Source organism: Caenorhabditis briggsae (genome assembly GCF_000004555.2).
Source record: "Caenorhabditis briggsae complete genome, chrIV, whole genome shotgun sequence".
Lineage (NCBI taxonomy): Eukaryota > Metazoa > Nematoda > Chromadorea > Rhabditida > Rhabditidae > Caenorhabditis > Caenorhabditis briggsae.
The window spans coordinates 627,545-650,142 of NC_013487.2; the positions used below are offsets into that span (position 1 = coordinate 627,545).

The window sequence follows — 22,598 nt, forward strand, 5'->3', positions numbered from 1 at the left end:
TCAGGTGAATAGGAGCATTGAAACAACAAAAAAAACCTGAAATTTCAATATCTAGGAGTTAACATTTATAAAAACTTCATTCAAAGAGAAAATATTATTCCAAAACATTCAAACGATCATTTCTCAATCTTCTTCACCTTCATCTTCATCTTCATCTTCACATTCACCTTCATCTTCACCTTCATCTTCATCACCATCTTCATCTACATCTACATCTACATCTACATCTACATCTTCATCTTCATCTTCACCATCATCTTCATCTTCATCTCCATTGCCATCTTCATCTTCATCTTCATTTCTCCATCTCTCAACATCCTCATGAAACTCGTTGACAATCTCCTGAATCTTCTCCGGCCTATACATATCCCCATCATCCAGCAATCCATTAATGTAAGCTTCCACGAAGAGCTGCAATTAAAAAATTAATTAGGCTAATTTAAAAAACGATTACCAATTCTCCAAAAACCGCATCCAACATGTACAAAGTGTCCTGATCTGTCTCGGCGATAATCGGATTTGCATGTTTTTGTTCCAGCATTGTTTCGAGTTTCTTCAAAAAGATAATTGGGGATAATTAAAGTTAATTATTGTCTCACATAAACCAATTCCAATGGAGCGTTCTGTTCAGTAGCTGCCCTTAGATTTTCCAAACTGTCATCTCCTGGATTCTCTAGACTGCTCAACAACTGGGAAATGAGATTGTCAGCAGCTTCGTGGAGTTCCTAAAGGTTCAACTTTAAGCTAATTTATCTAGGTTCCTGTGAAAGATATCAAAAATCTACAAACTGTGAACATGTTAGTGATAATATGACAAACACTTTTGTAGTTGACAAAACTTTGATATCTTTTAAAAGAACTGAGATATATAGGTTCAAAGCGAGTGTATGCCTATTTTTGGAGTATACTAACTTTAAGCTCATTTATCTCAATTTCTGTAAAAGCTATTAAAAATCTGTGAACTACAAAAATGTTGGTGATATTATAACAAACATTTTTACAGTCTACCATTGCTTTATATCTCTTATAGTTACCTGATAAAACTCTGTGTGCTCTCCCATTATGGATTTGAGACTGTCGAAATGACCATTCATTTGTCCGCAGAGCTGAAATCATTACTAATAACATTCACCAAATTCTGTATGTGCGTATGTATGTAGCGTGCCTTTTCCCCCATTCAAAATTAACCGATTGAGCTTAAACCTGACAGATAGATCAGAAGTGTATCTTAGTTGGTGCCCGAACTTTTCTTTTTTCGAAATTTTGATTCTGAAGTCTTCTAGAGATGTTCCTTGGTTTCACCACAGTAATGCGTGGTGGGCAGAGAGGGCGAGGATGTCCCACACACTTAGGCCAGGAGGTTAAGCCCCGGAGGGGCGTAAACCGACTGGTTCATTAATTAAATAAAATAAAACTTCAAAACTTACCTCCTCAATCCTCCCTTTCAAATCTTGCAACTCATCGATTGGCTCATCATAGTTATAGTCTCTGACCACGAGCCCAAGGTTAACAATATCCTCAACACGTTCCGAAATTGTATCAAAATTGAAACGTCCCTCGTTAAGACATTCATCGAGAATTGCAATTACAGCGTTGGCCGAATCTGAAAATATTTAGTTTGTATGGCCAACAATTCGAAAGAAATCAACTTACCTGACATTTTCTGGTTGTCTTGATAAAAACGATATTCCGGTTGCTTATTTATAGTGCTTGTGTTTTACTGCTTTGTGGTCAGATAAGGATTGGAGCCAAAAGTCGTGGACAATTAAAATTTGATGATAGCAATAAGAATTTGCCAACAAACAAACAAGATGATAAGAAGTGATCATGGGTTTTAAAACACAGTATAAAGGGAGTAAGCCAGAGTTGCAATTCATTCCGACGGCTCCAAAACTTCAAAAATGGATTTCGACAGTGAGTTCTTTTGAATCCAAAGTCATGTTTTACAAAAATCGAGATATTCTCTTATTCAGCTGCCAAAACCCACATATCCAATGTGGTGACATCTATCAAGGATTGTGCAGATGTTGGAATGTACACCTTCAGTAAAATGAATCCTCAATTAGCTGCGTTTGTTGGACTTGGACTCTTCGTGAAGAATCTAATTGTTTCCACCGCAGAAGATGCGAATTCTGCAGTCTTGAAGGATTTGAAGGAAGTGAAGAACCAGATTAGGAAGGTAAGAAGTACCGCCAACTTAGAGTTCGTAATACTCGGTTCCTGTGAGAGACATCAAAAAGTGGTAAGCTAACAAAATGTTGCTAATATTATGATAAACATTTAATTAATTGATTACTTTTTGATACCTTCTACAGGAACCGAGATATATGAGCTCGACGTTGACAGCTAGGGTGCGAGCATTGAAGGCGAATAGAATTACCTGCAAGGCTCTTGTCACTGAGGAGTGGACAAGGAAACTCCCGTTACCTTTTAAAGGTGGGGGGACAGGAGATTTTTCGGAGAATTTTTGGAGTTAAAGTATGCATTCTACCGTAACGGTGTACAACGCTTGATGTCACTCCGTGTACAGCAGTGATGGGAGGAAACGCATTTTTTTTAAATACGAAAAACGGAAACGGAAAAAAAATCTTCAAAAATCGGGCGGCAAACGGAAAACTAAAAAGGAACGGAAGTTTCTATTTTTCGTCTATTTTTCGGGATTTTTTCCCTTCAAACATATACACTTTTTAACGTTTAAAGACCATATTTGCATCACTTTCCATGCTTTTTTTCAATCCAGTTTCAGTTTGTTGTTTTCCTTGTTTTTTACATTTTTTTCCGTTTCCGCTGTAAAAAAAACGGGATCGTAATTTTTTCCGTGGAAACGGAAACGGAAAAAATCTCTAAAAACCGGGTGGAAAACGGAAAACGGAAACGGAAACGAAAATTCCTCCCATCACTGGTGTACAGCTGTCGTCGTCACCCTTATGTATACCATCGGGCACGCGCTCTTTCTTCGCCCGCGGGGCTCAGTTGGTAGCGGCGCCGCACCTTCAATACTCGTCCCTACAAGTTCAACTCTCCGAGAGGCATATTTTAGCGAAATTTCAAGAAACGGTTTTTTTTCAGTTAAACGATGCAATGGGAAGTCATTTCAACGACATGAAAGCGTTCATCGTTGCTCATCACTTTTATACAGTGAGTTCTTGGTTAGAAATCAAAAAAACCTGTAATTCTAGACGATTGCCGTGAAAGCATCAGTTCTAACCAAAGCAATGGGTGACTGCTCTGAAGCAAAAGATCAGAAGAAACATGAAGCAAGTCTCAAGTTTTTCAAAGAGATGTATGACAAACATTCGCCGCTGGAACTGGCAAAGGTGGATTTGTAACACTGTTAAACATGGAATATTATTTTTCAGACCCTGAGGGAGATGATGGACAACGAGGTGACGAATCCCGTCAAAATGGCCATGACTGGCGATAAATTCAAAACCAAGCGCACGTTTGAGTCGTGGACTAAAATTTGTTCGGCCGTATTTACGCAGTTGGTGAGTGAAACAAAAATTAGCAATTTTAGGGTACTGAAAATTCGGGTCAGTTTTCGTCCGAACGTTCTAAAACTTTCAGGAAATGTCGCACAAAAATAGAGCTTCGATTTTGTAGTTTATAACTTTTTTGAAAAAATTTATTCAAATGAGATATCCCGCTTAAAGCCAATTGAGTGCCGAAACTTCCAAGATTTAGAGTTGTGGACACTTTCAAGCGGTTTATCTCATTTGGATGAATTTGCACAAAAAAGTTGCCAACTAAAAAAATGAAGCTCTATCGTTGTTTCGGCTCCAAACTTTGCAGCTCTTGTAGTCCCATCAATCAATATTTTTAGTGGTTGTATGATCAACAAACTTTTTTGTCGGTTTCAGTTTGTTGTCGAAGCGTTCGCAAGTGGACAGTACCATGATCAAGAATCCTACCGACAAGATAAGATATCCGAGGAACATGCTGAATTTGAATCGTTGGCCAAAGAATGGAAAGAACATTATAAAGTTAGTTTTTGCCATCTCTTATATTGTCGGATTAAAAAAAAAGTGACACCTGAAAATCTCGGAGACGGCGCTCGTGTCGATTTACGAGGGGGGGCGGAGCGAAAACGGATACTATAAATAACAAATTTATTTACCGTAAAACCTCTAATAGAACGACACCCGGATCGTCCACTTTGAGCCTATATATCTCATTTTCTGTGAAAGATATCAAAAAGTGGCTAACTAGTAAAACGTTGCTGATATCCTGATAAACATTTTACTAGTTAATCACTTTTTAATATCTTTCAAAAGAAGTGAGATATATAGGCTCAAAGTGGACGATCCGGGTGTCGTTCTATTAGAGGTTTTACGGTATGTGAATTTAGTGGGATTTTGTGAACAAAATTTTGGTTTCTTGGTATGAAAATGATCGCTAGCATCTCTAGAATCCATTTTTCAGCAAAAAACTAAACTCAAACGCGAAAGTAGCTCAAACTAGCCAAAATTCTGAAATATTACGTTTTTGCCGCATTTTTTCGTAGATCAAAAAAAGCAAAAGTTTTCAAATTCTCAGGTGTCACTTTTTTTAATTCGACAATATTATAAAACACATTTTTTCCAGACTAACGAAACTCGATTCTGGGAGCACGAAGTCAGACCATTTGTCGAAGACATTCAAGAGAACAATACTTCGAAAAGCAACGTTGAAAAAGCTGACTTGATTAGAGCTCAGCTGGATAAGATACTGACAAAGTGTGTTTACTTTTCATTCTTTCAAAGGTTACATCTTTCAGCGACATATTCTATGTGGTCGTCATGAGCGCGTCTTTCGACCATAGTACCGTGCTTCGCGAAGGTTTGGAGCATCAACACATCCATTCTGCCAACCGTGGAGGATGCACAGTTATTGTTTATCAAAGCAAGAAGGCCCGATCTTCTGGTGCGCAAGTAAGAGAACTGAGAAAAAAAGCAGGGCACTTTAAAACTGTCAAACATCGCAAACTGGAGAGCAGCTGGATTTCCTGGACTGAAGCGCATGGATGGTTGACGGGAATTGAGCATTGTGGGTATATTGAATTGGTCCGGTCGGATCATGATGTCGCTGTACGGTGCACGTCAGCTGCTTGGTCCCAACACGGTCCAGGAATTTCATTCCAAGCCACTTTCAATAGGACTGATCGACTTAGTTCGGAGCATTTCCATTTGGTGTTCGGCTTTGAATAAGAATTGTTGACTTTTTTTGAATTGAATAAAAATTGGGAATTTCGTCAAGGAACAAGTATTGTGTATTGCAAAAAAAAACATTGAGAGGAACAATTGAGGTTGAAGGTACAATGAAGAGACCAAAAGCTGAGATGAAGAAACAATAGCGTTAAAAAAATACAAAAAAACTGTGTGGTGCTAAAGGGGGTACCTATGTCAAAACTTAGAAAAAAAGAAAACTCTGCCAGATTGTAGAGAAACTTCTAAAATTAAGAGTTACACTCGAAATGCTCATTAACCCTTTCACACACTTGTAAAATTCCGGGCCGGCCCGCCAAAGCCCGGGTCTGAGGAAAATTTCAAGGCCTAAAGACTCGAAATAAATTTTTTGATCGAAAAAAATCACATAAGAGTCCCCCCTTATGTGTTTTTTGAAATTTTCAAAACTTGTGGAATGACAGGCCCGCCGGGCCGGGCCGGGCCGGGCCTCCGAAATTCGGGAAAAAGCCCGGCCCGTTACAAGTATGCCCTTTCAAAAACTCACTCCACAAAATCAGAAATTCGGTTTGCTCTCAGAAACTTTGCTATCAGAAAAGGTTGCTATCAGAAAAAATATATCAGAAATTCGGTTTTGCTTATTCGGTTTGTTATCAGAAATAGGACGTGGAGCTCGAGGTTTACTATAAAACTATTCGAAAATTAAATGTGATAAGAGTTGACCGATGGCCAGTACACGAAATTTCATTATCGCGAGGCTATTTTTTGTGGTATCAATAAACCAAACATATATTGATACGGTTTTGGCAATCCGTTTTTCGTGCATTGTGGATATTTGACTTGACTTTGGTGTGAAGAATCTTCTTAGTGACCTTATCGGTTGGAGGCACGAGTTTATATAACAATTATTTATTTCTCGACCCAATAAACCAAACCTCAAGAAATCATCTGCCAACCGAGATGATCAGAAATGTAATAGTAGTAGTCTTTGATCGCTGTTTAAAGGCATTGAGAAGGGCAAAAAATCTGAAATCTTAAACTCTATCAATTTTCAAACTTTATTTTCAGATTTTACATTTGCAAGCTTGCTTGGGGTCTAATGGAATTTAGCGAGATTGTGAATTACAAAATATACTTTTGAAACTTTTTTTTCCATGTTCAGCCAATTTTCCACATCCAATTTCCGGTCGTAATCATCGGCCAGTAATTAGTCGGCATGGTCAAAAAGTGACCGAATGGTCCCGGTTTACAACTAGTTCTACAACTTGTCTCACTCACAATGGTCAGGTGTCATTCTTTGCGGCAAATTAGCAAAAAAGAAAGAAATCATGAGACAAGACATAGTTCTGGGGAACAGTTGGCACTACTTCTTGTTACAGTTTTAGGAGAGTTTGAGGTAATTAACCTGTCTCCTGAAGATGGCAAGCTGCCGAAACGTCGAGAAATAAATAATTGTTATATAAAATCGTGCCTCCAACCGATAAGGTCACCAAGAAGATTCTTCACACCAAAGTCAAGTTTTAGGAGAATTTTTCTGAGTTTTTTCGAATTTTTCAAATTTCGATTTTATGAGTTTTATTTCAAAATATCAAGTTTTTTAAAGGTGGTGTACGGTGAAATTTTTATTGCATCAAAATGTGCAGAAATGCATGTAGATTGACATAAAAATAAAGAAAAAATTCAAAAAAATTCCTTCATCGAGAAAAACGCATCGAAAAATACGCTAAAAGCCCTTAGGGACGAGGTTTTTTTAGGCCGTCTGGTGAGTAAAAGCGCGCGAATTCAAACTTTTAAAATTTTTTCACTCGTTTTCACTGTTTTTTCAAATTTTCCGATGTATCTGGAAGAAAAATTGACAAAAACCTAGAAAACTCTTGAAAAAACCGAAAAAAAAGTGAAAACGAGCGAAAAAATTTTAAAAATTTGAATTCGCGCGCTTTTACTCACCGGGCGGCATAGAAAAAAACCTCGTCCCTAAGGGCTTTCAGCGTATTTTTCGATGCGTTTTTCTCGATGAAGGAATTTTTTTTGAATTTTTTCTTTATTTTTATGTCAATCTACACAGATTTCTGCACACTTTGATGCAATAAAAAATTTCACCGTACACCACATTTAAATTTTTTGAAATCTTCGATTTTTGTCAAAATTGATACATGACAACTTCAATAATTCAAATTCAAACAACTATTACACGACATTGTAAATATGTGTCTATTACCGTAATCGGTACAAAAAAACGGCAAAGGGGTACAAGAAAGGGGAAAAGGGGTCGTTAATATGATCATAATATATGATTCTTATCTTCTTTATACAGAACACATTTTTTGATGTATCGCAAAGTCTTTGAAAACAAAAAATAAGAGTTTTCAGTTTCAAATATCGGATTTCCAGAAAAACAGAAAATTAATATTTCAGAGTTCCCAACTTTCAAATGCGAATATCTCTGGACTGAATGATCTTATTGAAATGATATTTATATTTTCAAAATCAGCGAATTTTCAGCTTTCAGAAAACATCAAATATGTCATATGATCCTTGAAGATTTTCATTTTCAGAGAAAAAATCGTTTTTCACTTTGCTCTCTTGAAAAAAGCAACATTTGCAGAGTTCACAATTTTCAAATGCTGATATCTCTGGACTCACTGATCTTATCCAAATGATATTTATATTTTAAGAATTAGCAAAATTTCAGCTTTCAGAAAACATAGAATATGTCATGTGTCCCAAACAGGTTTTCAGACAAAATGTGGCTTTTACCGGCTAGTCTTCGAAAAATGGAATGTTTGAAGATCACAACATTTAAATGTGAATATCTCTGGACTTAACTATTGGATTGAAATGAAACTTATATTTTCAAAATCAGCAAAATTTCAGCTTTCAGTTAAAATATAGAGTGCCCTATCCCGTTAAGTCCATCTCATCATTACTACCGTAAATGCTCGACACTAGTTAAATTGCGCTTCGAGCTTAAATATCTAGGTTCCTTCAAAAGATATCAAAGACCTGTCAACTAATAAACTACTTATCATAATATCACCATATATCTTATCAGTTGGCAGATTTTTGATATCTCTCACAGGAGATGAGATATCTGAGCTTAAAAAGCATTCCCCACCGTTCCTTCCCCAAACACCTCCTCCTATTTCCCCCCATTATGTATTTAGGGACCCCCCAGTGGGTCCTTAACTGATCCCTGTCCATACGGTCCGGTTGTGTGTGTGTGCCTTAAAAAAGTGTCTGTCGGTGTAACCACGCAACAATTGCGCCATGAGCTATCAAAAGACAAGTGCCGCCATCAGAGAGACCCCGGGACCATGCCTTTGTCATTAGAACACATTATGACGGAGGTACTTTGTGACTCCGCCCACTTTTTATGATGTGGGAAGAGGAAGTGTTTTGTATGTAGTGTGAGGTAAGCATTTGGTAATCGTTACCGTAATCTGGATTTTTTGAAATTTTTGATTTTTTCAGATATTCTAGAAAATTTTAAAAACTTCTTTTCTTACTGTTTCATCTCGTTTTTGTAAAATATCATTGTTTCAATTCTAATGGTTCGAGTACGTCTATTTTCCGATTGATTAAGTCTATTGGAATAGCGGAGTCTTCAGTTGGTGCCAGATTATCTCAATTCCTGTAAGAGATTTTAGAAAATAATTAACTAATTAAATGTTAAGCAGTTTATTTAACACACTTTGTTAGTTGATTACTTTTTGATATCTTTTACAGGAGTTGAGATAATTAGCGTCAACGTTAGTCGAACGGTTCACTAGCTATGGCTCCTTTTAACTTCAATTATCTCTATTACTGTATTAGATATCGAAAAGTTGTTTAAAATTTTTGTGATAATTTGATAAATAATGTATCAGTTAATCACTTTTTGATATCTTTTACAGAAAAGGAGATAATTGGAGTTAAAGTTACAAAGCCACATAAAAGCTTAAAATTAATCCTCCTGCTCCAAAATTACCTTTTTTCTCCTAAAAGAAAGTTTCAGAACCCCCAAAAAATGTCGGATGAACTTCAACAACAATTGGCAAATAGCAGTTTGTACGATGCGGAATCCCTGAAGGCGTTCAACCAGATGTACACCTCCGCAAACAATCCGTATGCTGTTGGAGGGGCAGGAGTTGTTCATGGCTTTGATAAGGTATACCATTTGAAAGCTGAAATTTTGCTAATTCTAAAATTATAAGTTTCGTTTCAATAGGATCAATGAGTCCAGAGATATTTAAGTTTGAAAGTTGTGAGCTCAGAAAATTCCATTTTCCAAGGGCAAGCAGTGGAAAACTAGTTTTTTTTTTGCTGAAAATAAAGGTGAGACATATGACACAATTAATATTTTCTAAAAGCTAAAAACTTGCTGATTTCAAAAATACAATTGTCATTTTAGTAGGATTAGTGAGTCTAGAGATATTCCCATTTGAAAATCATGAAGCCTGAAAATCACATCCGGAACTTTCGGAAACCTTTAGGACCTCGATGATCTTCTAAAATCTTTACAGAATTTCCAGAACTTTCAAGAATTTTCTAAATCTTTTTAGAACCTTTTAGAACCTTTCAAAACCTTTCAGAACTATCCAGCCGCGTTTCCAACGTTCTTCGCTCAACACTTTGCCCCCTACGCCAACCCAAGCTCATTTTCTCCATCATCCACCTCTTCAACATCGTCTACGTCATCTCAACAAACGTCTACAAAAAAGAAGCCAGTTCCAGTGCCCAATAATTTGAAGGATGAGGTAAGATTCTCTTAAAGTGATAGCACTAAAAGTGTGAACTTTTTCAAATTTCGGGATCTTTCAACTTTGAGCCTATATATCTCATTTCCAATGAAAGATATCAAAAAGTGGTCAACTGATAAAATGTTTATCATAATATCAGTGACATTTTATTAGTTGACAACTTTCCGATATCTTCCACAGGAACCGAAATAAATTGGGTCAAAGTTAAAAATAAATTTCCAGAGCTACTACGAACGTCGCGCTCGGAACAACAAGGCCGCTCAAAAATCACGAGAGGCTCGAAAGAAAATAGACGCTGAAAATAGTCATCGAGTCAATCAATTGGAAATGGTGAGCACTTTTGGGTGGTTGGCGGGAATTTGAAATTTCAAAAATATTCAAACTTATTTGGGTTTGCTTTAACTTGAAGCTGTCTTGGACCATGTTAAACCAGTTTTGGACTTTTTAAAGGCTTTTTCAGGACTATCTTGAGCTCTATTTGGTCCATAATAGTTTCTATTTTGATCAATTTTTGAAGATACTTTTAGAGACTATTTTGGACCCAACAACTTTGAGCTCAATTATCTAGGCTCCTGTAAAAGATATCAAAAAGGTGTCAACGTGTAACATGTTTAGCATTTTATGCTTAACATTTTATCAGTTGATCACTTTTTGATATCTTACACATGAAACGTGATATATGGTTTTAAAGCAGGTTTGTACCCATTTTTGGGTATGCTAACTTTGAGCTCTGTTATCTCGATTCTCAAAAGAGATATTAAAATTTTGTCAACAGATGAAATGTGAAAAATTTTATGCTTAACATTTTATCAGTTGACCACTTCTTGCTATCTCTAATAGGCGTTGAGATAATTGAGCTCAAATCTCAACGATAGTTATATCAAGTTTCTTTTTGGCGCGTTTATATTCAAATTTCCATCAGACAAACACCTCGTTACCCCGTTTTCTCCTAATCTCCTTTTCCTATATCTGTCCCACTATTGCGCCATTTTTTTGCAAACGAACCGCCCCTTGAAACAGTACCGCCCGTCTGCTTAATTGATGACGTCATCACTCAGACAGGTGTCACCAACGCAACAAGTTGCGTTGAGCCTATTTTGGTATGTACCGCCTGTTAATGGGAAAATCGTGGGACGAAAATACGAGGGAAAATTTGCTAAAAATCTGGCGGGAAATTTGAATTTTAAAATATTTTTTCAGGAAAATAACCATCTCAAAGCCTACATTTACAAATTATACCAAGAAAACATGATGATGAAGAATCAACTGGTCCAGCACTATCCGGGCGTCGTGGACCCGGCCGCCGCTAGTATGCCTGGATTTTAGTGCGATGGAGCGCACTTTGGGAGCTTTCTTATTTAATTTTAATCTTTTTTTTTGATTTTTTTAAAAATTAAAACAAACTTTTTTGTAAAGATTTTCAAAAATTCGTCTGTTCTTGTCTACGCACTCTTTCTCAATTTTTCCTGTCTCAAATTTCATCTCCACCCCCACACACTGAAATCATCTGTCTCATCTCGCATCACATTTCTCTCTGGGAATTTTGATTTTTTCGAATAAATTTCTCATTTTTTAACTCTAATTTGAATTTCGCTCGCTTTGAATTAGCCATGGATTACTGTAGAACTCGATTTCTGCAATGTGTTCACTGCTACGACAAATTGCGGACCCGGGAAATTTTCAACGAATTTTTGTTTCATTTCGCATCTCATTTCACTGTAATTTCGTTCATTTTTTTCGTTTTTTTCCGCGTTTTTGAGGCTTTTCGGCATTTAAAATATCGATTTTTATCATAGAAATATCGAAAATCATAAGATTTCGAGCTGAAAATCGCTAAAAAAGGTCATTTGTCGAAATAGGATTTTTAACTATTTTTAGGCCTTTTTTGTTAAAATTTTTGTTCTTTATAGGCTTTGAATCTCGAATTTTCTGTTTTTTCCTGGAAAAAAAAAATGCTAAAAACCAAGATTTTCCTCCTTTTTTGAATTTTTCAAGATTTTTCTAAATTTTCAGGATTTTCGAAAAGTTTTTAGGTCCAAAATTTTAGTTATTTCTCGGTTTTGGGATAAAAAATGGCAGATTTTAAGCTGAAAACATCAGATTTTATGCTAAAAAATCTGAAATTTAGGTCTGAACTCGGATTTATAAATTTTCATTATTTTAGTGTTTTTCAGCCATTTCTACTGATCTGCTCCAGTTTTTCTTTAAATTTTATGCTAAAAATAGCAGTTTTTAGACCAAAAAATCTGACATTCAGGTCAGAACTCGAATTTTGGGATTCTCATGAGAATTCTCAGTATTCCAGAATCTTTTCCAGCCATTTCTACCTAATTTTCAGCGTTCTAATCATCATTTTCGGACTCGGAGAGCGTTTTTGCAGCTGTCAAAAACGTGTTTTTTTCTGACGAATTTCAGAATTTTGGTGAAATCTGAAAAATAGAGTTTTTGTGTCAAATTTTGAATTTTCGCGGGCTTTCTGAGCGATTTTTGAGCATTTTTTTCTAGATTTTTCTATCCCCTTGTCGTAAAAATCTCCCATATGAACATTTCAAAACTCTCTCTCCTCAAACTCTCATAAAATCCATTTTTCCTAACAGACGAGAGATAAATGTGTTTCCAATATTTCAACATTAAACAAAAAACAACAACGCTGGAGACGAAAATCTTGCTCATAAAACAAGTTCGACTGCTGCACATTTTCTTGTTCCTAGAGAGAGCGAGAGAGTATGGCTAGAGGAGAGAGTGCAGAGAAGCAGAGCGCAGCGACACGCGACGCGCGGCTCTCAATGTCCAAAATTTCACAGTTTTCTTTGTGTTTGTACTTCTTATCAGCCCTATCAGTTTTCATTCCCCTCCATCAAATCAGCAAAATTTTAAAAGTTCTGGAAATTTCCTTTTTTTCCTTTTACATCATTTTCTTCCACATCCCATAATTAGATTATGCTCTGGAGCGAAGAGGGATGATGTCACATTTCGAATGGCTCCCCAGGAGACAAAAAACGTGGAAGGAGGCTCGGTTACGTCATCTGATGTGTCCGAATTTCGGAGCATTTAGATGGGTCTGGAAGTGGGATTTTCAGCATTTTCAAGCCCGAAAATTGCTTTTTTGATTCTATGGAAAAAGTTGAGATTGAGCTTTTTTTCGGGCAATTTAGCTGTAATTTGAAGATTTTCAAGCAAGAATTTCCCGGGTTTTTTTCTGCAGCAATTTTCATTGAAATTGACGAAAATCAGCAGTAGGCATCGGGTTTCAGATGTCTTTCACTGAAAATCGGATTTTCAGCGTTACAAGATTCTGAAAATCGAAAAAATGACCCTGTTTTCGAGCAAAAATAATCTCGAAAATTATTCTGAAATTCTCGTTTTCAGCACTTTCGAGTCCAAAAATTGCAATTTCGATTCTCTGGAAATGTTGAGATTTAGCCTTTTTGGTTATATCCCTCTATTTTGGACATCAAAGTTCAAATTTCGGAGTTTTTCGAACCTATCGAGCTAGAATTTCCCGTGCCACGTGTCAAGATTCCATGCTTCTTGTTTGCGAATTTTCTGGAACTTTGACCCAGTTTGAGAAAATTTTTCGACAGTAAAACTCTCGAAAATTGGTCGGAAATCCTTGTCAGGAATTTCCATTTTTCGCTGCTCGAATGTTGCGCATTTTGAGCGTTTTTCGACAGAGAGAATGACCGAATTTGGCTGAAAATAGGCGAAATTCCAATCAGATGACATCTTCTGGTCCCCCATGATTTATTGTGTTGTTGGGAAGAAAGCGAGGCATATTTATGCTTTCAAAATAAAATATATGGGTGAGACACATGACGTTCTCTCTCTCTCCTATAAAGGAAAACCAAGAGAAAGATGGAAATTTGACCCCAGTGCCAATTTCCCCTTCTTCGTCTTCTGAATCTTCTCGATTCGATCTGAGCAATTTTTCTGTCCCCTCCAAGTGACGAAAAAAAACGAAGTAGTGTTATCTGAGAACCGCATCGTTTTCTTCCCCCCTTCCCGTCGTGTTTTATGTGTTTCGTCGTTTCTTTTTTGTGAGAAAAGACGAAATTACAAAAAAAAACGAAGATGTGCTCCGGAAGATTCGCCCGCCGCCGGAAGAGGAGAGCCCTTTTTTGTTGGAATTCCAAAAGATCCCACTGACTCAGTTTTTTTTTACTTGGAAGATTCCAAAGATGTAAAGGATGGATAAGACGAAAAAGGGCACTTTTTAGGATTCTGAAGAATTTCGATCGCTGAAATTGGGATTTGAGCATAAAAATGCCACGTGGATGTCAGTCTCTGACATGTGAGCTACAGTACCGATCAATGAGACATGCAGAAACATACTTCTCTATTGATTTATGGACATTCCGATACTGTAAATCCCATTTTGGCTCTGAACTTGAACTGCCACGTTGCACTGGAAGTAGCTGACTCCAGAAGCTCGATAGGCTTCTGAAGCTAAAATTGGCTCTATTCTGGTGTCCGAAGCGCATTCCAGGCTCTTCACTACCCACTTTCCTGATCCTTAGAATTTCGAGATTTCCTGATCTTTCACTAGATGTCTCTAGCTAAAACTCGCTTTATCCGTCAATATCAAACCAATTCTGAAGAGAGAAACTTGGCACGGGTCCAAGTGTGATGAGTAATCTTTCAAAATGACCCCCCGGCCGTTCTCTTTCTGTCTCTTTCTGCGATTTTCCACCACTTCGTAATGCAACACTAGGGCCGTTGGCGACGGCGACGGAAAGTAAGAGATGGATGGGGATGGATAGGGGAAGCCGAGAGAAGGAGAGAGAGATATGACAACAAACACAATTTATTATGCGGAAATTCGCCCCTATTTCTCTTTCTCTCTCTCTCTCTCGTTCTTCCGTTTCTCTATAGAGAGAACGGATAAATAGGTGCGATATCATCATCATTCTATTCCGAGTGACCACCAGAAGATTTTATTTTAGCACAGCAATTTTGGCTTAGCTCAAGTTTCTGCCCTTGGAATATATATATTGGTTCTCATCCCGATCTAATATCACATGTCACATGCACAGAAGGCAATATCAATCTCCACGAGAGCACAAAGACCCCCTCTCGTTTCGTAATCTCTTTACGAATGCCAGATTGATTTGTTTAAACGTTGGGGATTTGATTAAAAAGCTAGGCTTAAAAACCCATTACTTTTTATTAGAATTGTCGGATATAGCCGGCTTAATTGCAGCAAAAATTGTGTGGGTAGGCTCTTGATTGATTTCTAGGCGTGTTCTGAGCTATTCCTGAACTTTTCGAGCTAATCTCGCGATTCAGAAGTTCTAGAAGCTTTTAGAGATAGCGAGGAAACCTTCTAGCTAGTTTGAAGATGCCAGATCCATCTGGAATCAGGTCGCAAGCTGGATCTTTCTGGAGCCTGTTTTGAAGCTATTCTAGATGTTCTAGAAATTTCTGAAGCATTTCAGCTGGTTTGGAGGGGTCAGATCCTTCTGGAAACAGCTTCCAAGCTATTCTATTCTTCTGGGACCAAGTTTGGAGCTATTCTGGAGTTCCAGATCCTTCTGGAACTGAGTTTGGAACCATTCAATAGTTCTGGATCCTTCTGGAACCGGTTTTGGAGCTATTCCAGAGTTGTACTAATGTTCTGAATCATTTTGGAGTCGGTTTCGGAGCTTTTCTGAGTTTCTAGAATCTTCTGGAGCCATTTTGGAGCTAGGTATTCTGAGGTTTCAGAAGCTACTTTGAGGTTCTATGGCTACTGAACTCCTCGTTCGCTGGTTTTGAAGCTCCAGAGCTCCGGATGTCCTAGCTGGAGCTTTTCCATGTTGGCCTGAGGTTTCAGAGCCTTCTGGAGCCATTTTGAGGTTAAAAGGCATGATTTTCCGCTTCTGAATTTCTAGATGTTTCTGAAATCTACAGATTTTGCTAGAATTCCCGCTCCCACGGTTTCGTAGTCCTGAACTCCAGCTCCTTTTCGATTAGCTTTCCTTACCTATTGCAAAGTTGCAATTTAGCATCTTTTCCCATCAAGTTGTAGTTCTTTTTGTTCTCCTTTTTTCTTTCTTTCTTCCTTCCCCAATCCGTCCTTTATATGACAATTCGTCGTCCACAAACACACACACACACACACACAAAATGACGACGACAACGACGACTACAAAACGAAAAAGCGAACAAAACTAATCGCCTTCTCTCCGCTCTCTCCCTCTACTCCTACTACTTCACCCCCATTCCCTGTCGCTCGCTTTTTGTGTGTCGGTTTTACGGACAGCCGAAAAATGGACAACGTTTTTGTGTCCTTGACAACGGGCGGGCGCCGCTACCGCCTGTTTCATCGCTTTCCCATGTTGTTGTTTTTTAATCGGTGGGATTTGCGAAATAAGCTTCTTCTCTCGACGGACAGGGTCGTTATAGATTCAGAAGACGTTTAGTCTCGTTTTGGAGGATTACTGTAGTTTGGCTTTTGGAAGATTATGTTTCGATTCACCCTTTTCGGAAACTTCAAAAACCTTTGATTCCAGTTGATTAGGAGGTTCAAAACCGTCTGAAACATCATTTTGAGGTTCAGGGACCATCTGAAACAGGATTCTGGGGTTCAAAACCATCTGGAACACAGCATTTTGAAGTTCAGAATGATCTGAAACAGAATTCTGAGATTCAGAACCGTCTGGAATTCTAGCGTTTGTAAGGTCCGCTATGAACCAGTATGAGCTCTTAGAGCCAAAATAGCTGAATTTAAAGCTCGACCACTAATTTTGGCGCTCCCTATCTGAAAAATGAGCAATTCCTGGAGCTATTCTGGTCCCAATAGTTGCTGGTGTTTCTGGCTGAAATTTAGCAATTTCTGGAGCCGTTCAGGAGTTTTCTAGGTCATGACCTAGAATCCACTAGATTTGGATTTCTAGGCCGTAACCTAGAATTTTCTAAAAACTGGAAAATTGATCCCAAAACTGGGAACCATGTCTTCTGAATCTCTAACAATGTAAGATCTCAATGCCCTCTTGGTCCGTCCAGATCCCCCTTACAATAGCTGCTGCTCAGTGAGCGCCAAAAAAATTTTGCTCCGAATTTCCTTCCGATGCCGTTGTCGCTCTCTCCCAACCCCAAATTTGAACTAATGATGTGTGCTTGGCGTTTTGATGTCTCCATCTTCTTCTTCTTCGTTTTTTTTCTGTGCCTCATGCGGAGTCTCAATTTTCTCGGGCCCCCCAAAAAAAATATGGTGTTTGTGGGGTGGTTTGTACTATTTATTAGTAGTAGTATGGACCGCCTGTGTGGTGACACTGGAGAGCAGGAAAAGAGACATATATAGAGAGAGAGAGAGAGAGAGATGGAGAGGGATGGAAAGAGTAATTTGCATTCATACACGCATCTTCTTATTGTATATAGATATAGAGAGGGGGAGAGAGGGTGAAGAGGACCCGACGACATCGTCATATCTCTATTCGTCTTCTTCGTCTATTCGTCCCCCCTCTATCCCGCCCTTGTTCTCGCATTTCGAAATCTGCCCCTAAACGAAGCCCGAAGAGCTTTGAAATTGCCCCCAATTTATGAGGTCAATCATAAAACCCTGGATACTGTAGCTCTTGCCCCACATCCCAACCCTTTGGTTTCATGAGGAATAATGGGTATCCATTGTTTTGCCTTCTATCCTTCCTTCTATGGAGGATGGATGGGGGCTCAGCTCCATCGTCCGGGAAATTGAGTTTTCCACACCCAGAAGCCTTGAGAAAGGAGAAGGACGCGGAATTTGAAGCTCCGCCCCTCTCACTTTTTTTCCCCAATTGTCTTTTCTTTTCTTTCGCTCTTTTAGAGATCCAAAAGTTCTTCTCTTTATCTTTCCGAGCTTTCCCAATCTATATATTCCAAGTGTGATTTTTCTCGCTCTGATAGACAGAGAAAGAGAGGGATATATGGAAAATAGGGGGGTGAAAAAAACCGGTTTGTTCATGATGGCAGGTAGCAGGTAGCCAGCCGCACTGTGCACACACACACGCCACTGAATACAGTTTTTTTCTCCAACCCCGTTTTCCCCCTTTCGCTGCTGCACACACTTTTCCAAGCGTTTTCGTATATACGGGTACTCTTTTTTTGTTTTCTACGTAATCAGGCTGGAACGTCTGGAACCGGATTGAGCTGGGAATTCCATCCTTTGGAACTCGAAAATTCCAGATTTTCGAGTCCAGAAATCGATCGAGAAATGGTTCCGAAAAATCGAAGTTTTTTTCCTGTGGGTATTGGTCAAAACTAGACTATTTTGAATCGGCTTAAAATGATCCGAAAGCCTTGAAATCCCAAAAGTCAGAAGAAATCAGTTTCGGTCCGTTCTTTTGTCTTCAAAGACTTTTTCTGGCTTGATCCTCCTGGCCTAGTTTTCTAGTCCTCCTGGCCTTGATTTGGTTCTCCTGGCCTTGGTCCTCCTGGCCTAGGTTCCGATCCTCATGGCCTAGGTTTGGTTCCCCTGGCCTAGATTTTTGATCCCCTTGGCCTAGGTTCTTGATCCTTCTGGGCTACGTTCTTGATTCTCCTGGCCTGAGTTATTGGTCCTCTTGGCCTAGGTATGGCCCTCCTGGCCTAGGTTCTTGATTCTCCTGGCCTAAATTTGGTTCTCCTGGCCTAGGTTTTTGGTCCTCCTATCCTGTGTTCTTGGTCCTCTTGGCCTAGGTTTTTGTTTCTCCTGGCCTAGCTCTACAGATCCCAATTTGGAGTTTTTCAAATTTTCGGGATCTTTAAAGCCAAATAGGCTCTTCGACTTCAGAATAGACTATTTCAATTTTTCGGAATTCGTCGATTTTGATTCTAAAATTTTCAAATTTCGAAATTTATTGTTCAAACTGTTCTCTGCTCTCGCCCCTCAAACCTCTTGTCAAGTTGACGGTGTCACTCCAAATCTCAATCAGTTCCATTTGAAAGATCATCTTCCCAAAAGTACACCACCCCCATCTCTCTCCGTTCTTCTTCTGATGTATCACTCATCTCCATAATCGTTGTTGTGTTGTCAAGGTCAACACCAACATCATCCATCCCCAAAAAGGATATCTTTCTGATCCGTTCCTCCTCCTCCTTCTCCGACGTCTTCTTCTTCTCCTCGCTCATCATCTTCTCTTCATTGGTGGCTGCTGGGGTCTCCTCTCTCTCTCTCTCTCCGTCTTATTCTACCAACACCAAGACGATGAGATAGAGAAAGAGAGGGAGATGAGGGATGCCGAGTCTTTCTCCGCTCACCCTCTCCCCCAATCGATTATTTTTGTTTTGGACCGCGGCCAAATGTCGCTGGCTGGCTGCCCGGCCTCGTCTATGTGTCGCCGCGCGCCATCGCCATCATCAGCAGAGACATCTGCGTCTCTAGCTCTCTCACTCTCTTTCTCTCATCTGCTTTGGTTAGAGACGCACATTGTATGGTGAGCGTTGTGGTTGAGCGCAGGAAGCTGTCTGCGTCTCTCCAAGGGTCTGGGTGTCTTTGTGTGCGGACAAGAGACACACACACACTCACCGCCCCATTATTGTTTTTTTCTCTCTGCTAGCCTTTTTCTTCTAGGCAACAAGCCCTGCCTTGTTTGCGTTCAGAATATATAGTAGCATTTTTAGAACGCGTTCGGGATTTTTTATAGTTTTTAGAGATGAAATCTGGAGCTCAATCGATTTTTCTAGAATTGAAATTTCGAAATCCGATGAGTCATGGATCTTATGATTCTCGCGTTGTTTTCAAACAACAAGACCTCGTCATTAAAGTCGGTTGGCCCATTCTAATCCCCCTCCCCTTCCCTCCTTGACGTCTTCTTCATTCTCCCCCACATCATCATCTTCCTCTCAGAGTTTCAGCGCTCCACCCGGCTGTTTCACTTTTGAATTAGATTGGCTCCCCCTAGCTCTCGTTGTCGCCACAGCGTCGTCTTCTCCGCTGTCATCGTCGTTGTCGCTAGAAGCAGCAGAGACACTTTTTGGAGCAGCAGCCAGAATTAGAGGGAAGCCGTAGCGCTGTCTGCGTCTCTCCTCCTCTTGGTCCTAGAGAGAGAGAGAGACGACTGCTAGAGCTCTCAGAGCACACACACACGCGCACAGGCCCCAGGCCAGGCAGCCAGCACACACACACACATACACTGTGTGGTGTGTTCTTTTTTTTTCTTTTTCTCATCTAGAGAGAGAGATAGGCCCCGGGGTTCTCTCTCTCTCTCTCTCTCGCCCATAAATAGGGGGAATAGAGGGTGGCTCGAAACGAAATGAGCCCCTCAACCCACTAGTTTTTTGGTGAAAGCGACTCTCTGTTTCCCTGGAAGAGACTTTAGGAGAGAAGGTCTTAGTTTCTTTAGCGGGGGATTTCGAAATCTTCGTTGAGCTCTCTAGAAAGTGCGAATTTTTGAGCTTTTTCAAAGTCAGTTTTTGGCAAGTTCGCTCTAGCGAAATCACTTTTTAGCCGGGATTTTGACCGTATTTCGATCAGTTCATAGCGCGTTAATAAGTGCTTCTGGAAGCTCTAAAGCTCCGAGCATTTTTCGCCAGTTTTTGGCAAGTCCAGTTGTATATGTCTCTGCAAATTTTCTCTAGCGAAATCCCTTGATTAGGCCGACATTTTGACCGTATTTCGATCCGTTTATTGCTCCAAGTTTGCTCTAACGAAATTAGTTTCAGTAGAGAGCACTTGCTAGATAAGGTACCTTATAATAAGGTCCCTGTAATTATAAAGCTCGTTGAGCTCTAGAAAGTGCTTCTGGGAACTTTTTTGCTCTATCGAAATACGCTTTTTTACTTGGCTTAAAACCTACATTAGACGGGCGGGCTCTTCAATTAGAGGTGACCCTTCTAATACAGGTTTTAGGGTTTGTTCCGATTTCGAAATTTCTATGCATTCGCGCTCTACTGAACGTCCTGAATCATCCCTCTTCTATTGTTAGCCAATTTCGTAATCAGTCAGTTGATCTGATCTTTCCTCAATGTTTGCTTCTTGTATTCTATCATTCTATGGGTTTTAGAATTTCAGGAATTCAGATTCCCTCCGTTCCTATTCTCTATCTCTCAATCGATCACTATCTCTAGAGCGGCGGGGGTGTATTTGTGTGTTATCACTATCACTACTGCCCTTCTCCCCTCCAATCAAACACCTATATCATCTAGACGCGTCATTCTCTGTTCTCTCTTGGAGTTTCTTTTAAAAATCACTATTTTCGTCTAACTTTGCTGTTCAATTCGCATTTTTTGCTTTGATATTCCAAATGGTTTTTGTCTTGGCGCCAAAAACTTCGAAATTTGAATTTTGGCGCCAAAATTTCTTCTGGCGCTCACACCGCCCGTTCTTGGCTTTCCGCTTGTCTCGTTTTTTCTGTTCTCCTATTTTCTCATTTTTCATGGTTTTTTTTCCGAAGGTTTATCGTTTTTGACACCAAAGTCAACGATTTTTGGCCTAAAAATGTGAATTTTCCGTCTAAAAATGAGCTTTTTCAGTGCCGAATCGCTGAAAAATTCGCAATTTCGTAATCGCCCTTGACATAAAATGACCAATTTTTGCCTTCGAAATTGGTGTAGACACCTCTAAAACGCCGATTTTCCTTTAGAAATTGACCTAAAATGCCCTATTTTCACCTAGAAATTGGTCTGTAACCGTCAAAAACGCCGATTCTCTCCCTAGAAATGGAAATAGTCAATTTTCACCAAGACGTCGACCTAAAAAGACTCGTTTTCCCTAAAATTCAATGAAAAAATGACATGTTTTAAAATTGGGCTAAAAGACATATTTTCCTCTAGAAATTCACCTAAAATGCCCTATTTCCACCTAGAAATCAGTGTGTAAATGTCAATTTTTTTTTACAAATCGACCTAAAAAATAGAAATTTTCCCTAAAAGTCAATGAAAAAAAATGCCATTTTCCTCTAAAAACAACCTAAAATGTCTTATTTTCCCCTAAAAATCGACCTGAACGGTCCCATTTTCCCTAAAATTCAATGAAAAATTACATGTTTCACCTAAAAATTGTGCTAAAATGACCCATTTTCCTCTAGAAATTGACCTGAAATGCCCTATTTCCACCTAAAAATCGACCTAAACTATCCCATTCTCCCTAGAAAAATGTCAATTTTCCCGATAAGTGGATGTAAAAATGTTGATTTTCACCTAGAAATTGGCCAAAAAGGTCCCATTTCCCGTTTACATAAGGCTAATCAGCTTTTTTAAAACCTAAAATTCGATCTAGAAACCTCGAAAAACGCCGATTTGCCCTAGAAACTCGTATTTTCTCCTCTAAAAACGCCAATTTTGTACTAGAAATTGATCAGAAATTTCCAATTTCCGCTCAGAAATTCGTCTGAAAATCCTGGAAAATCCCGTCGAAAAATCCTTTTTTTTTCGAAAATTTTCAAATATTCCTTATCAATTTCCGTCGCTTGTCACTTATCACCTTCCCATTTCCACCCCAATTTTCCCCCCATTCGATGAATCATTCATCGATGGGAACACAGAGAGAAACATATCATCAGAAAGGCATTCAATGCTTTTTTTTTTGCTGCAACTTTTTTCTCTAGCCCACTCTCTCCACTTCCCATACTTTCTCGTCTCTCTCTCTTTCTCTCCATGACTCATCCCCAACATGGTCTTCTTACATTTTTTCTTCGTACACTTTTTTCCCCGTTTTCTTTGTTTTTTAAACACAAAAAATCAATTTTCTCTCACTTTGCAGGGCTCTACGGGTGTTCCCTCTCACTGTTTTTCCCCCTTTTTTCTTCACACATAGAGATAG

At 39.0% G+C, this 22,598-nt stretch overlaps 3 protein-coding genes across 3 annotated transcripts; 2 read left to right on the forward strand and 1 right to left on the reverse strand.

Annotated features, from left to right (window-relative positions):
- CBG13659 lies at positions 1-1,660 on the reverse strand (the record flags this gene model as incomplete). Its single annotated transcript, XM_045244779.1, has 6 exons — positions 1-36; positions 316-411; positions 455-553; positions 600-689; positions 1,428-1,603; positions 1,654-1,660. The coding sequence occupies 6 exons, from the start codon at positions 1,658-1,660 to the stop codon at positions 1-3; spliced, it is 504 nt and encodes a 167-aa protein (XP_045095224.1).
- Positions 1,661-1,901: 241 nt separating this feature from the next.
- On the forward strand, positions 1,902-5,186 carry CBG13660 (the record flags this gene model as incomplete). Its single annotated transcript, XM_002632395.1, has 8 exons — positions 1,902-1,914; positions 1,974-2,179; positions 3,070-3,138; positions 3,180-3,317; positions 3,360-3,488; positions 3,861-3,983; positions 4,585-4,715; positions 4,757-5,186. 8 exons carry the CDS (start codon positions 1,902-1,904, stop codon positions 5,184-5,186), a joined length of 1,239 nt encoding a protein of 412 aa, XP_002632441.1.
- A 3,982-nt stretch (positions 5,187-9,168) lies between these two features.
- Positions 9,169-11,227, forward strand: Cbr-zip-7 (the record flags this gene model as incomplete). Its single annotated transcript, XM_045244780.1, has 3 exons — positions 9,169-9,309; positions 10,124-10,231; positions 11,102-11,227. The coding sequence occupies 3 exons, from the start codon at positions 9,169-9,171 to the stop codon at positions 11,225-11,227; spliced, it is 375 nt and encodes a 124-aa protein (XP_045095225.1).
- Between the last annotated feature and the right edge of the window lie 11,371 nt (positions 11,228-22,598).